Here is a 16,975-nt window from a genome sequence, read left to right on the forward strand (position 1 = left end):
AGGAGGAACAGTAGCATTCACATTCGGCCTGTGACGAACCTGTAACATTAGCCTCAGTTTTTAGTAACAATTAATAGAGTTATGGCTCACAACATTCCATCCTGTGAATGTCAGCCGCTCACCAGGTAGAGAGCAAGCGCAGCTCTGGAGACGGATGTCCAGCTAGCTAGCTAGTTAGCTTGTCGCTCTACAGAGCAGTGTGGATTGAGACGGAGGGAACTTTAGACCCAGCACTGCAGCTGTTCACGCAAATACATAGTTTCCTAAGTAATTTCATAAAACACCCGTTGTTATCAAAACAACAGGAAATCATGATTTGTTGGGGACTATTTCAAGCGGCGGATTAATCCACATGTGGCCAGTGTTTGGATTTTGATTGACTCAAAATAAACTACCAGGTGTGTGTGTTGCTAGTGATGAAGGATTATGAGGCTCATTGGTGTGATTTAATGGAGCTCTTTGAACAGAGCTATGAGGCTGTGATACACACAAAATACTTGTTGATACATTCACTGTCGCTCTGAGTCTGAACATTAGGAAACATAAAGAATATCACCAGACTCATTCTAACCTGCCCTGTGTCTCCTCTGCTGACTCTGATAATTGTATCTTCATTGATTCTGGCAAGTCAGATGGCGGCGAGGAAGCTCTCTGTGCTGCTGCAGCCAGTCCACTCTGTGATGCTACTATATGAATACATTCCCACACTGCACCACTGACACATCTATATTTGAAAAGCTTGCATGATGAGAACTGCTGCATCGGCCATTTTTTACAAGACAAACATTAAGTTAAAGGAAGAAGCAGGTCGAAGCAACTGATTGCAAACTCACAGCAGGAGATGCTCATCAGTGATTCTCCTGAAAAGCTCGATATATAAAATCAATCATTGCTGCCGCTGTAACAGCAATCATTGCTCTGATCTGATTGACTGCTACTCATTAAGAGAGTGGAGAGATCATAGCTGCATTTAAATGGTGTCGGAATAATAAAAAAAAGAGATCCCATCTGGGAAAACTCACATGAATGACCTCTTAAATGGGAAAGTCTGCAGGATTTTTGGTACCTAACTTTCTGAGTTGATGTCATATTACTCATAAATATGGAAAGTTAATGTTGGGTTGAGGTTCTTAGAACCTTTTTATTAATTCACATATTGCAGATGACATGTAATCTGCAATATGGTATCAGGTTGTAGCCATTAGTTGCCACATAGACTCTACTAAGCTACAGCTCTCTATTTGATTTATTTATCATCAGCAGATATTGGAAAGTGCCATCAATGTATCATTTAAATGTATTAAAATGTTTTTATAAAATACAACACATTTTCTCTAGAAGAATCAGGTTGTTTCCACATTACAACTTAACACCCAAATCATTTTCCACCTGAAAACCAATGTACCTGGGCATTTAATCGTGTTATGGATTCAGGCCCAAATCTTTCTGACATTTCAGTGTAGTGAAGTATTTGAATTCTAAATAGTGACTGCCCTCTACTGGTTGAAAATCGATTTTGCAATTCAATTTTGCAATAATATTTGCTGCCTGTGTCTCCTATGTCTCCCGTGGAGACAAAAGAGATTAGTTAGTAGAAGTTACCTGTACCTGGGCTGTGAATCGCTAATGCTAATCACTAGCATAAACACAGCTAGTGTTAATGCTAACCGCCAGCATACACATACCCCAGCCTTTTGTGTTGACCCAAATTCATCAATGTGATTGCGAGTTTAATCTGTATTTGGTCACTCTGTAACAGAACTTTACAACACTTACCTAACCTAATCAACGCAACAGCATTATTAACTAATGCTAGCGATTAGCATTAGCACTAACAATTAGCATAAGCTTATATAAAGGGCCATCATGAATGGTAAGTGGGGCTGCATGGTGGTGTAGTGGGTAGCACGGTCGCCTCACAGCGAGAGGATCCCGGGTTCGATTGCCGGGCCGGCCCGGGTTCCTTCTGTGTGGAGTTTACATGTTCTCCCCGTGTAAGCGTGGGTTCTCTCTGGGTTCTCCGGCTTCCTCCCACAGTCCAAAGACATGCAGGATGGGGATAGGTTCATTGATGACTCTAAATTGCCCGTAGGTGTGAATGTGAGCGTGAATGGTTGTCTGTCTCTACATGTTGACCCTGTGATAGACTGGCGTCGTGTCTAGGGTGTACCCTGCCTGCCTTCGCCCCCCCACCCCCCGCGACCCTGAATGATGGATGAATGGTAAGTGGAGTTCTATGTTAAAGTAACGTAGCAGGCTAGCTAGCTAAGTAGCCAGCCACACAATGAGTAAAATGGAACTACTGAATGCTTCATCCACACACTATAAGAAAGCACATTATATTATATAGCACATTCCTATCACCATATAACACAATAACAACAATAACACAGATTCACCAGATGGTTTGTTTCATTTACAGTCCCCAGAAAAGAGAAAATGTTTGTGCTGCTGTGATTACAATGATGCACTGGTTACTGAAAATGAGCACTAGACACCAGCGGCATACGCTTACGAACTCAGAAGAACGAATTCCAAAATCACATGAATGCACCATAACGTGAGCACAGGACACATGGTAATATAGATGAAGGTCACACAGACAATAAGCATGGACAGCTGAATCAAAAGATAAAGCCCATCTGTTGCTTAGCAACACTCGACTCAGCAGCCTCATGCAGCTGCCACACAATTGTGAAGAAGAAAATCCAGAGTGAAAAGTGCCCCAGGTCCGGCTGAGAGAGCAATTTGACCTGCAGGACTTTATCTGCTGCCGAGGGACGTTTCATCACACAGGATTAGACTGCTGACTGCTCTTATCAACTGCTGTTTAAAGGATCAGTCCACACAAACCACAGACTGGAACACATATTTTCCATTTAACCTCTGGTGGTATCGAGTCCTGCAGATACTTCAGCTCCCCTCAGAGATTTGCCCAGTACAGTTTGGAACAATAAGCAGGAAAAGTATTCCAGTTTCTTCACTTATTCCGAAAAACACAATATTCCTACTCAAAATGGCCTCATTTATATAGTGCTTTTATCCAAAGCGCTTTACAGGAATGACTGACATTCACCCATTCACGCACACATTCACACGCCGACAGCGGAGTCAACCACGCAGGGCGACAGCCAGCTCGTCAGGAGCAATTGGGGTGAGGTGTCTTGCTCAGGGACACCAGGCACTCAGCCAGGAGGAGCCGGGGATCGAACCGGCAATCTTGCGGTTGCCAGCCAACCTGCTCTACCTCCTGAGCGAAACCCCCCTACTCAACTGTTAGCATGGTTCATTAATAATCCTGATTACATGCAGCTGTTCATACCCTGATAAACTGATGGTAGTCGTGTCCTGTTGATGTCCAAGTCTTGTATAATGTTGGAAGTGTATTTTTGGGGCCTTACAAACTCACTGTCTGACTATAACAGATATTACATGACCTATATCAAATTCGCAATAGATCCTTTTCACAGCAGCCATTTTGACATGTTAATGCAGGGTAACCACAGGTGTATTAATAATGTTAATTAGGGCCCTGTCTCATTAAGGTGGGCCGGGGCTCTGGTATTGTGAATGCTGAACGGGAACATAATCAATTTGATCATATACACCTCGTTATCCTAGTCTATATGTATGTCAAAATAGCTGCTGTGAAAAAGGCCTTTAATAGTGGAATATTAATGTGAATGTAAACACAGTCATACAATTGTTTCTGTGACTCCTGTGTAGTTTTAAGCAAACTATTTTTTTTAAAGTTGAAAAACTATTAACAGTGAGGCCTGTGGATTATGATGACAGAGCAGGAGGATTTTTTTTAGGTTTCAAATGTCCGTTTTCAATACTGTGATCAGCACATGCAACATTTTATTATACCACTCGGTAAGAAAATATGCGTATTTGACCTTTGCATGTGACCCATCCTACGCAACAGACGTGTCCTAGACGTGTGGACACTGTAGGACCTGGGAAAGAAGGTTAAAGGACAACCTGCTCTACTGAGCTGCAGCCGCCACAGTGAACATAAAATTACATAAAGTGTTTGGGTAAACTGGCTCTTTAATTCAAGTTTCCCCTCAATTCAAAGTAATTAAAAGAGATTTTCCATTTATTGAAGCAGTAGCCTGAGGGCGGTTTTCAAGATAAAATCATCATTTGTCTTACTTCTATTTGGGGGATAATTATGCTCCCAGTTTGGTTAACTAGTCAGCCTGTTTTTATTACATATATTAGTTCACATGCCGTAAAGGTTTCACCATTAACTGAATGATCTGTGATCAACTGTTGTATGATAGACTAGTATCGCCCCTTTGCCCCTTTGGGAGCAAATGGAGGACAAAAAGTAATGTTAAAGGAAAGAGGACGATCTATCCGTTACCTGTCATGTCTTCACAGTGAGGTTGCCAGGTTTGCTACCATCACTACTGTACAGAGAGGAAAACAGCTGAAAGCCAGCTCTTACGCTGTGTTCACACAAAACGCAACACTATTTTTTTGCTCATATTCCAACTCAAGTGAAAAATTCATGTGATGCTGGGTCTTGAAAGCCTTTCAGCGTTGAGATTGTTCTCCTGTCATCCGGATGTTGCTGAATCAGAAATGGAGGAAACAAACATGTCCTGTGTCTGTGGTCCCCCAGAGGTCTGATAGTAGCTCATATTAGTCCAGAGACCAGACCAGACCATGTGGAGGAACCAGAGACTGTCTGTGGTCCCCCAGAGGTCTGATAGTAGCTCATATTAGTCCAGAGACCAGACCAGACCATGTGGAGGAATGGATGTCGTGCAAGTAATGGGAATAATTATCCTGTGATCAAATTTGTGCAATAACTAAAGACAAACATTCGTTTCACACATTTACATTATGAAACCACTCATCTAGAGTTTCTCTATCTTTCCAACATTGCATCATTAAATCATAGCAACAGTAGAGGCTGCTATTCAGAAACACAGAAAGAAAACAGGTCTTTACAAGCAGACAAATGACTGAGCTGGAAGCGTTGGATTTGAACCGTCTTCAGGTATGTGTTGAGTTGAAACACGTTCACCTCCAGGGTCTTATTTATAGTCACCAACAAAGAGTCTGCTTCGGCTTTGCACAGTTTGCAGTGCTACAAGCTGCTGCAACCTCACAAGAAATAACAACACTAATTGGACGAGGACTGTTTTAACTTGGACTGCAAACTGTTCAGCGTGATGCCACCAGTGTCGTCCCTCCAGACTGTAAAGCTAACAGTCCACTAAAAGACAGAAATCAGCAGGTAGCCTGACCAACTCCTCATGTGGTCTGGCTGGATACCAATGAGATATTCCCTTTTCTGTCCAGGCCAGTGGCGTGTTCACACCGAATGCAAAGCTTTAATTGATATAACTACCAACACCAAATACAGATCGAATCCAAGAGCCTGTCTGCTTGAGATTTCTGCTTTTCTGTTAAGGCAGTTTTCCTCACCACTGTCATGCTGTAACATGAAAACCATGAGCGTGCTCTCATCCTGCTTGTTGTGTAAAGTGTCTCAACTTTTGTTGAGATATGACACTATAAATAAAATGTAATTGAAAGCAAATTTTCTCCTTCAAATAACCACTGTTGCTGCTTTGTACATGTTGTGAAGTCGCCGTCCTGTCATTCATAAGATCATCCAGAGGTGCTCGGTGAATTTCACAGTGTCACACAAATTTCTCGCTTAGGTTGAAAGATTTAAACTCGCACAAATGCGTGCATGGTGTGAATTCCACATAATTGCCTCATTCACGGCACCCGGCGCAAATTTGCGACTGCAATTGCATCGCACAGAAAATTAGCTTTGCGTTTGGTGTGGACACAGCAGAAGGGCCGGCCGTGATAACGGTGAGGGTACCAACCTGGCAACCTCGCTGTCAAGACAAGATGGGTGACAAGATATAATGATGTGTTTGTTATTGAGCTTTGAGGTGCTCATAGGTGTAATTCTCAACGTGACATTGATATCAATCTGAAGATCTCACTATTTCCCAAAATGCTGAAATATTCCTTACTTTTATACTTCTGGTTTATAATAACATAATTCCAATTATGCAAGTAAAAAAGCTGCATATAGTACATCTTGTTGTTTTCCTCCAGTATCTCTCAGTGGTAAAAGCATTCATCCATTAACATTATTCTCCTGCTGGAAGCCGCTGGTACAAAGTGTTTTACAGGAGGACATGGAAACAGTGGAATATGGAGGGAGGAGATCAAAATAAGGAGCTTGCTAGAAGAGATTAAAAATAAAGACACAAGACAAAAAAAACATGAGCAGCAAGAAAACATTTACAAATAGGATATAAACAAGAGGCAAAGGACAGAAACTCACTGTCTAATTGGTTAGCTCAGGTTTTCTTAAAGATCTTTCTCAAACATCACGAGGAAAAGCTCATGTGAACATTAAAAGCATTATTAGTTCCCTCCTGGAATGTGGTTGGCCACCTCTGTCGACCCCCCTTCCAGACCACAAAGAAACACAATATAACCACAGAGATGCAAAATAGACCAAAAAGAGATGCTGAACGACCCCAAAGAGACAACACATAACCACCAAGATGCAAAACAGACATCAAGTGACCACAAAGAGATGGTAAACAACTACAAAGAGACGGGAAATGATCACAAAGAGACTTTAAACAACCTCAAAGAGATGGTTAACTATCACAAAGAGATAAAATGACTACAAAGAAACACTAAACGACCACAAAGAGATGCTAAATGACCACGAGGAGATGCTAGATGACCACAGAGACGATTTAATGACCACAAAGAGACGCTAGCGACCAAAAACAGATCCTAAATGACCACGAAGGAAAGCTAAATGACCACGAAGAGACGCTAGATGACTACAAAGAGACGCTAGATGACTACAAAGAGACGCTAGATGACTACAAAGAGACGCTAAATGACCACGAAGAGACGCTAGATGACTACAAAGAGACGCTAGATGACTACAAAGAGACGCTAGATGACTACAAAGAGAAGTTAAATGACTAGAAAAGAGACGCTAAGTGACCACAAAGAGACGATGAGCAACCACAAAGAGTTACTTAGCGACCACAAAGAGTTGCTACACGATCATAAAATAATACTTACATTATTACTATACATTATTACTGACATATTTTGTTCACGACACTTTCCCTACTATTAAGAGAAATATATTATACATTCCTCCGCTCAGATAATTAGCTACAGCCCAGCTCACCTACACCACTCTTAACTCCTCTACCAGCTACAGGAGCCTCATGTTTACCTGTCGGTTTCAACGTCTCTGTTCATCATCTGTGAAATATCATTTATAAAATCCTCTCTCCTGATTGGCTGTTGACAGCTCTACGTTCACGCAGGAGGTTGTACCAACGCCTGGTTTATCTCCTGTCATGTTGTATCCTCTACTACACTGTGTTTAACGATGCGGCACAAATCAAATAAAAACAGCAGTGATTTGACTGAAAACGAGATTTGATTTATTTGATGCTTCTCAATTGATGAGTCAAATTGATACCCAGCCATCAATACTCATCCTTTCAATGTGAAAATGTTTGAAAAAAGAGATGTTTTGATTATATAGAGAGACCGTACCTGCTTCTCACTAAGTGCTGTGATCTTTGCTTGAAGTTCGTGGAGCTGCTTCTTCAGATCAGCGTTCTGAAAAAAGAAGCCAGTTAGTCGCTGCCAAACTAAACTTGAGTACAACTGTGAAAGCTGACTTCTTCTTCATGGATCAAATAGTCTGCAGAGATAATGAATCCTTTGATGTAAACTGTGGTGTGTTGGTGCGGTGCTACAGTTATCAGAACATCTGTGATTAAAGTCAGTGCAGCCACAGTCACAGTAACATGAGCTGGTTTACCTGAGGGTCCTGCTTCATCTGGGCTACCAGTTTCTGCAGAAGAAGACAAGAGACAGTCACAAATCACAGTGACACCTGCTGGCCACAACAAGGGACTACAACCACACCTCATAACACTAATGGACATCAACTGGTGCGACCAAAGCTTATATTAATATGCTGTTGATAACACATGAGGAGATGTGTTTCTGGAGAGAATGACTGAAGGTGTGGTGTCAGAGCATGATCTCACGTTTTAAATTAAACATTATAGAAATATATATTATATATATATAATAATATATATTTTAGTTTGTTACAGTTTCTTTATTAATATACTTGTTTTACATCCTCTGTGAGAGCAGAAGCAGTGTGTATGTTATTTATTCTGAATTTGCATCTGTATTTATTGATATTCTGATTGAAAATTAAATACTTCATAACCCAGATTATGATTAATTTGAACACTGGAAATTGTTTATTAGTATAAATGTCTCGGGGTAAATCTAAATGATGTAACTCATATCAAAGCTGATGCTCAGGAACGATCAGCCTCGTGACTGAATGGAAATAAATTAGGTAAAACCCGTTTCTTGCTGACAGACAGACTCGACTCTCTCGGGCTTTAATTATATCTATAATAAAGTTATTTGTGGTTGTTTTGTTGTTTGGACCTACAATTAACTCGATGTTTAACTCGACAGTGAATCAGAAAACGTATCAAATATTAATCTCTGCACTCCGGTATGAAACTCCAGTGATGTTGAGATGTATAGGATCAGTCCGAGCTGCAGCATCATATCAATAACTGATATCCAATGAAGGGATGCGGCGGCCGTTCAAAGGCTGCTCTCCTGTATCCTCGCTCCTCACAGCAGAAATTTGGGACGGCCTTCAAGATGGCGGACCCGAACAACTTACAGTTCAAGCAAGGGGCGAAGAAATATCAAAAAGGAGACTTGAGATGTTCCCTCTGTCAATGCGTCCCTCACCGAGTGCCTGGATCTCTCCAACCTGAACCTCATTGGATCGATAGGCATCAATTTGAAAGACGCTACGTCATTAGACTAGCTGGAGATGAGCTGCTCTTTGCCTACATCCTGTTAGATCTGATCTCTAGGAGACGTGTAGTTTTACCGACAACTTTCACATCATTGTAGTTATATATGTACACATATACAGAATATATGGCACGCTCCATGATGCCGATGGGTGACAGCGCATGCATGTTTCCAGCTGCTTTGCACACATTGGACTGGGCATCATGGAGCTCTAGTGCTCTAGTCTAGAGCTATAGTGCATCTACAGCTGCTGAGCACGCGAGTGTGTGCCCTGCTGTGTCACTTTAAGATGCAGATAAAGTGTTAGTGTTGAAAATGGCTTTTAAAGCCTTTAAAGAGACCACCGATCAAACTAATTAGAACAAATATTAGCCGTTAATGATTGGTGGCTGATCAGCTGCACCCATAACCTGAACCAAACCTGGCAATAAGCTTCAGCAAAGCCAACAGAAAATAAAGTGAAGACATATAGATATAGTCTCTCGTTTTGTTCATTTTGTGTTTTCTCTTTTTTGTAGTTAGTTTATTGGAAAGCTCAATTAACTGAAACTGTCACCCCTAATTCTGACTGACTAGAAGAGTTTTCATTGACGAAAAGTACAGAAAAAATTATTTTGTTTAAACTAAAACTGAAAAAAATGAAAACATTTGACACAGGACTAAAGACTAGAACCAAAGAGTACCTGATGGATCTGGATCTCCACCTTCAGGGCCTCCTGTAACGTCTGTAATTCCATCATGGATCCAGTCAGTCTGCCAGCCGATCGATCAGCCTGCACACACACACACACACACACACACACACACACACACACACACACACACACACACACACACACACACACACACACACACACACACACACACACACACACACACACACACACACACACACACACACACACACACACACACACACAGTTCAACAGAAAGCGGCTGTCACGGCAACACGAGGTACCACCATATAAGGACTTCCTGTGTGAAGCTGACAGTAATATTTTCCCTGTCAAGGTCAGACAAGGTCACAGCATCGGAATCAGGACCAACACCATCACAAACATGTTTGATGTTACATTATTACATTATACATTATTGTTAATAATACTTTTACCTTAACACCGTCTCCTGTAGGAAAACCATCCAACTGAAGCATTAAAGTGCCGCTGAAAACAAAACAAGACACATTTAACTTCAATTTGTCTTCCTAAATTAAACTAAAACAGAAACATTTAATTATTAATAATTAATAATAATTTAAGTTATATGCAACTATTTGAATCAGTATACACGAAACATTTTTAATAAAATAAAGCTGAATAGGTTGGAAATGATTTGATTACATTCATATTATCCACAGGTTCATCATTTGTAGCTAACACAAAATGTTTCTATATTTCAAAATAAAAATCCAGATGTTGTTTTACTTTTTAGAACACTTTCATTTATTATTGAGTTTATCTTTACTTACTTTATATTAATAATAATAATGAAACCACTTTACAAGTAAGATTTAGTGATAACTGGCACGAGTTACATTTCTACACAACAAGTAAAGTAAAGTTACTTTACATTATTATATTACATACATTATATTTTATATTTATTATTTTGATTATTACTCACTAATTACAAATACTTTAATGTTGCAGTTCCTAGATTTGTAGTAAAGAACAACTATCATATAATATACATTTGTTTTTTTAAATATAAAAGGTAACCATATAGTTCAATAAATGTAGTGAATATTATATAATATTTACCTCTGACACGTGCAGCACCTGAGTTAATGTACTTCCACCACTCTGATTATCATGATTACTTACATATATTATACTTAAAAGTAAAAATATAACTTAAGTAACTTTACCCTTGAAATAAATTACGTAACTTTATTATTACATTAAATCAAATGATGAAAGTCATGATTATTTTTCATTCAAAGTAGGTTTATTATCACTGAATTATCATCACAATTATTATATATTACTACTACTACATCTACTACTACTAATAATAATAATAATAATAAACATTATGATAATAATATAATCCAAAACAGATTATATGTACATTTACTGTACTACATTATTGTACAAATTGATTACAAAACATTATTACATTTAAACCAAAATGAAAGCCGCAATTATTTTTTGTGCAAAGCACGCTTATTTTTACAGTTATTATTATCTTAAACAGGTTATACACAACTTAATATGCCTTAACTTATGATGATTTACATGAACATTGACACCATTATTATCTTAATAAATCAGGTGACTCACCACCTGGCTGTGGGACTGCACTCCACCCCTCTGTGCTGCCCTGTAAAACAAAACAAACACATGCAGTTACAAACTCAGCCTGTGATTCAGTTCTTTGCAGTTTCACTTTGCACTGAGTCTGTATAATGAGCCTTGAACGCATCTCGATCTTTCTGGTTTGCCAACATTGTTAATATAAAGAAAGGCAAAAACACAAAACAAAAGACGGAAATAAATATATTTTAGAGACTCTAAATAAACGTCAGATAATTAATTAATAATAAGAGGTAGTTGCAGTCCTAAATGATACCCAAATTGCCTCCACTCTCTGCTAATTAAAATCACTTTTCTATAAATTGATATCAGAATTCTTTTCTCATTCTCTCTATAAAGTGAGTGTGCCACTTTACAAATATATGTTCCTATCAAAACTGACTCCACACAGATCATCATCATCTCAGGATGAAGACGGCGTCACTAAATGTCAGCCGACATGGTGTTTCAGGCTCATTCGTTAGAGGATTAACAAGAAGAAGAAGTGTGAGGTCACAGGTCGCTTCAGCTGACAGCAACGCAGCACTTACTTATAACTATTATTACTTTAAATCTGTTTTAGCACCGATATTAGTGAAACCTGCATGTATTAGGTATTTTTGTTTATATATGTATTCAATTAAATTTAAACCTGTTGTGCAACTCTTTTCTAGTTAGCTTATATAGGTTTATAAAACAGAATTACACCTTTTCTTCAAAAAACACCATTTACAAGCTATAATTCCTCTTTGTCGATACGAAAACATCAAATATTAATCATCTTGAGCAAACACCCTTTAATCTGAACCCATCAGCAGGTAAGAATTTTGAGTAATGGATATTAAACCTTTTTATACAAGTAAACAAATCCTAATTACTCAGACTATCCACAGATAACTCACTTCCATCACTCAACGTTTACTCAGAACTAAAATGTCATTTGCATTGTCAACTTCAGACATCCATTCAGGAGCCTCATTTCCAATTCTTCTTAATATTATTATACTATCAATATAATATCTGTTTTTCTTCTCAAATCCAGCAGACTGAACAGAAATGGCTTCAAGGCAAATTCATCTCCGAACCCTCTCTGGCTTAAAAGTATTTTAAAGAATAACATGACTTATTAAACTGTTTCAGGAGGGCAGAGGTTATTATTCCTATTAGTAGGTGAGACACAGCAGCTTACGTTAATACTCATTAGACAGGGAACATAAAGTGATGTAACTGACTGGTTATCAATACACAGAGGCCACATTCATTTATGTGCTTCTATGCTGAATTAAAGTTGCTCCTGTTAATTACGGTCCAATTATCCATCCATCCATCCATCCATCCATCCATCCATCCATCCATCCATCACACCAGAGTCATCAATTAACCATCCTGCATGAGGAAGCCGGAGAACCCAGAGAGAACCCACACAAACACGGGGAGAACATGCAGAAACTCAAAGAGAACTCTGAGGCGACAGTCCTCACCACCACCGGGGTCACCCTGGAAAGGTCGCCAGCCTATCACAGGGCTGACATGTAGAGACAGACTCACATCTACGGGCACCATATACTCAATGAACCTATCCCCATCCTGCATGTCTTTTGACTGTGGGAGGAAGGCGGAGAACCCACACAGGGAGAACTCTTCAGAGAAGAAACCGGAGTCTGACCTGGGACTCGAACCCTGCCCCCCCATCTCTTACTGTGGGGCAACAGTGCTAACCACTGCACCACGGTGCAGCCTCCATCGTCAACCGCTTATCCTGTTCAGGTATAAGCAGCACAATTTAAATTTAACAACATTAAAAATATCTGCCGAGCTACTTGATATCTGATGAGCTACTTGATTCAAAACTACACAACACAAAAAACGTATTTTGGCCTCCTCGTTAAAACTCATGTAAATGTATTTTTCTTGTATAACTCATAGTTTTTTACTATCCATAAACTATGAACTGAAGGTTTCATCCGGAAGCTGTTTGGTCATTATAGAAATATAACTACTTCACTTACTTAAAAGTACAATAAGCTCATGAAACTTGACCCTTTACCAAAGTTAAAACTACAAAACATTACACAAAGTACTCAGACTTTACACCACAAAAGTAATTCTTCATAATTGAGTATGTTACTCTTTTGATACATGAGTAGATTTTACCGTTTAAACTTCAGTTTACATTGCATTACCTTTTACATTGTAAATTGTAGTACGAGCTGTAAAAGTACATATGCTTCATGTAGTTTAGTATCAACAGTAAAAGTACACAAGTGCAGTAAAAGTAGCAGTAAAAAAGTTCAGAAGTATCAGATTTGTGTAGTTAAATTTTCAGCAGTAAAAGTACACAATCTTCATGTAGTTAAAGTATCATTACTAAACGTAAACAAGTATTATCAGGTTCGTAGTTAAAGCTTCAACAGTAAAGGTACACAAGTATTATATACTTTTTGTAGTTCAAGTATCATTAGTGAAAGTAAAAAAGTATTATCAGGTTCATAGTTAAAGTATCAGCGGTAAAGGTATGCAAGTATTATCAGCTTTGTGTAGTTAAAGTATCACTAGTAAAGGTACAAGGCGTTATCAATTTCATGGAGTTAAAGTATCAGTAAAGGTACACAGGTATCATTTCCATTTAGTTAAAAAAATCAGTACGTACATGAGTATTATCAGGTTCATGTCAGCAGTAAAAGTACACAAGTATTATGAACTTTGTGTAACTGTATTGTCAGTTACACAAAGCAACAGTACAAAAGTATTATCAGCATGTAGTTAAAGCGTGTAGTTAAAGTAGTAGTAGTAAAAGTGCAAAAGTATTATCAGCTTCATGTAGTTGAAGTATCTGCAGGACAGGTATACAAGTATAATTGTGTTATTATGTTTGCATTATTATTACTGTTATTATCTTAGAATGAGTGAAGCTGTACAATACAATATTTCCCTCTGAGATGTAGTGGTAAAAAGTACTATAATTTGGAAATACTCAAGTGACGTACGAGTACCTCAAAAAGATACTCAAGTAGAGTGTAAAAGAGAAATCCAACCAAACTTCAGTCATGCGTACACAGTGAGAGATCGTGACCCCTGTGACTAACTGTGTGTCACTGATGGTTCACAGCTGATTCTCTGACTGTTTCAACCAATCTCCTACTTAAAAAACAGCCTTTAAAAGCCCCTCGTATAGTGTCTGTGTACAACAGTGGCCCAGATCGGAGTAACTGAAGTTTTCTAGATAAACTTCCATCAGCATCACATGCAAGAGTACAAGTGCAAGTAACTGAAAATGATACTTAGGTACATGAGTTGGGTAAAGTACTTTCTGATTAAGAGAAAGAGAGGCCAAACTGCTGTGGTGAGTAGTTGAATGTATAGTATTACATTATAAAAAATTTTTGTTGATTATATTTACCATCTGAAAATGAACTACAGCTGTTAGATAAATGGAAGGTACAACATTTCCTCTGAATTAGTGGAGTAGTAGAATAAAGCCTAAAATAGAAACACTCAATTTAAGTACAAGTACCGTGGAATTGTAACTAAGTACAGGACTTGAGTAACTGTACATTTCACCACTGCTGAAAATAAATTTAAAAATGCATGTCATACGGGAAAGAGCACAATGAAATGTTGTGGAGTGGTTGTATTAAGTAGCAGAAATTGGAAATACTCAAGTAAAGTACAAGGACGTCAATGTGATACTCGGGTTAGATCAGATGAATGAAGTCCAGTAAAATAAAAAAAAGAAAGCACAGCATTCCCCTCTGAAATGTAGTGTAGTAGATGAATAAAGCATAACATGGAAATCAAGTGAAATACAAGTACCTCAAAATTGTAGCTAAGTACAGGATTTGAGTACATGTACATTCCACCACTGATGACTGATGTCGTTTTAAAAATGAATGTAATACAGGAAAGAGTACAAAAAAGTAAAGTACAAGTACCTCAATGTGATACTTCAGTACGTCACAGGACTTGTAAAAAGGCTGTAAAAAGTACTTTGTGACCACGGGAAAGGAAATAAAACTGCAGCAGTGTGTAATCGGTGAGAGACGCAGGTTACATCGTGACCTCTATGACTAACTCCGTGTGTCACTGGTGGTCCACACCAAACTCCTATTTATAAAACGTCCTTTTAAGTCCCTCGTAGTGCTGCTGTACATCGGTGCCCCGGCCGTATGTAAACGCTGCCGGTTAATTGGAGTAATTGTTCCCTGGGTGGGACACGAAGTTGTCTGGATAAACTTCCATCAGCATCACATGCCGCTGCAGAGGGCCCCGAAAAGGCAAGAAATGAAGCTAAAATGGAGGTTTTCAAGATGAGAGCCGTTAAGTGTTTCTGCTGCGGGAGTTGAAATACTGAAAAGTGTTTGTTTTTTTTGTTTCGGGCGGCGGAATAAATGTTTTATAACCGTCTTATTAAGCCACCATGGCCGTCTGAATGTTCAACCTACACCGTATAAATTCACCGGAGCTGCCTCGGTAAACTAGCGTGTTTAAAGGGATTTTAAATGTTTCTCAATGTTGGTAAAAAAAATCATCCAAAGCGACCCCCACACACAGTCACTCATCCGACATTGCTCCGCTGTGAAATGTTACGGAGAACAAGTGGATAACGTTAGCCGTAGCCGCTAATGCTAACCATCCTGTTAGCTGCTCGGGCTAACGCTAACCAGCCACGCTGATAACTTACATCAAAGATAAATAATAACGCCGTTGGTGGCGTGACGGAAAAACAGCGAGGAAATAAAAAGAAAATTCGCATAGGAATAGTCCCCCAAACAGGACGCCATCTTTCAAAATTATGACACCGAGCAGCAGGCGTTGGTGGGTCTAAGTTATATCGGCCCCTTGTCCTCCAGAATATCAACTCCTAGAATAAGAAACACACCAGCTAAATACACAGAAACACAGAGGAACCCCGCTGAATGCAGACAAACACCGCCGGCCAGCTCACACACCTGCCCGCTAACACACAGCGACACACCGATGGAGACAAACATCAGCACACAGGTGAAGTTTGACAACACAGAAAATTAAAGTTATGAAATTAAAAAGCCCAATGTGCACTTACTCAGCAGCAGTCCTCCTCTAGATTAATTAAATATATATATCTATAAGAAGCCGATCCACGATGGAATAACAGCATATATAAACAGTCCGGCTCACTACTTCCCACCGAGCTTTATTTTGTTGCTGTATTTTATATTTAGTTTTAGTAAATTTGTGTAAAAACAGAGAAACTGAAGCTACAAAACAAGAAGAACTCTTCTTCAATCTCATTCAGCTCAGCCTGAGCACAGCACAGATCCATGCGCTGCGGAGCTGGAGGAAGGGGGACAAAAAACTACTTACGCGTCCAACTAATGCGCGTTAGTCCACGACAAAGCGTTTGATGTTAGCACGTGTTGTTGTTAAAGTTCATTAAATCGAGCCGATCAGTGGCGCGAGGTGCGGAGAAAATGTGTTCGAAAAGCGGCCTACTTTTTGTGTCGGTGCAGCGAATTTATTTCACTTTGCCTAAGGAACGGCGGTGCTGCGACTCCCATTGCCTAGGGAAAAAACCCGGATGTAAACTCAGTGAAACTCTATGGAGAGAAAGTCGACACACACACACACACACACACACACACACACACACACACACACACACACACACAACTCGGCACGGGAGCGGAGCAGTTTGTTGTGTTTCTGTTCTGGTTCCCCTTCATGGCTCCAGATACCCGGGCAGTCCGCCCTCAGCCTGCCGCTGTCACGGCTCCATGATCGGCTGCTCGTTGCTGGAGATGCCGGAC

The 16,975-nt window shown here is 39.5% G+C and overlaps 1 protein-coding gene across 5 annotated transcripts in view; it reads right to left on the minus strand.

Moving 5' to 3' along the window:
• Window positions 1-16,451, minus strand: part of phf21ab (PHD finger protein 21Ab) — a 40,468-nt gene extending 24,017 nt beyond the window's left edge. For all 5 annotated transcript variants that reach the window (XM_084017554.1, XM_084017556.1, XM_084017553.1 and 2 more), the window contains exons 1-6: window positions 16,252-16,451; window positions 11,178-11,217; window positions 10,007-10,058; window positions 9,579-9,668; window positions 7,856-7,888; window positions 7,585-7,650 (exon numbers count right to left, since the gene is read on the minus strand). In XM_084017554.1, the coding sequence (XP_083873680.1) occupies window positions 7,585-7,650; window positions 7,856-7,888; window positions 9,579-9,668; window positions 10,007-10,048 (231 nt within the window). In that variant the 5' untranslated portion in view covers window positions 10,049-10,058; window positions 11,178-11,217; window positions 16,252-16,451. The remainder of the gene's footprint in view (window positions 1-7,584; window positions 7,651-7,855; window positions 7,889-9,578; window positions 9,669-10,006; window positions 10,059-11,177; window positions 11,218-16,251) is intronic.
• Window positions 16,452-16,975: the final 524 nt, after the last annotated feature.

This window comes from Eutrigla gurnardus (genome assembly GCF_963514095.1).
Source record: "Eutrigla gurnardus genome assembly, chromosome: 9".
Taxonomy (NCBI): domain Eukaryota; kingdom Metazoa; phylum Chordata; class Actinopteri; order Perciformes; family Triglidae; genus Eutrigla; species Eutrigla gurnardus.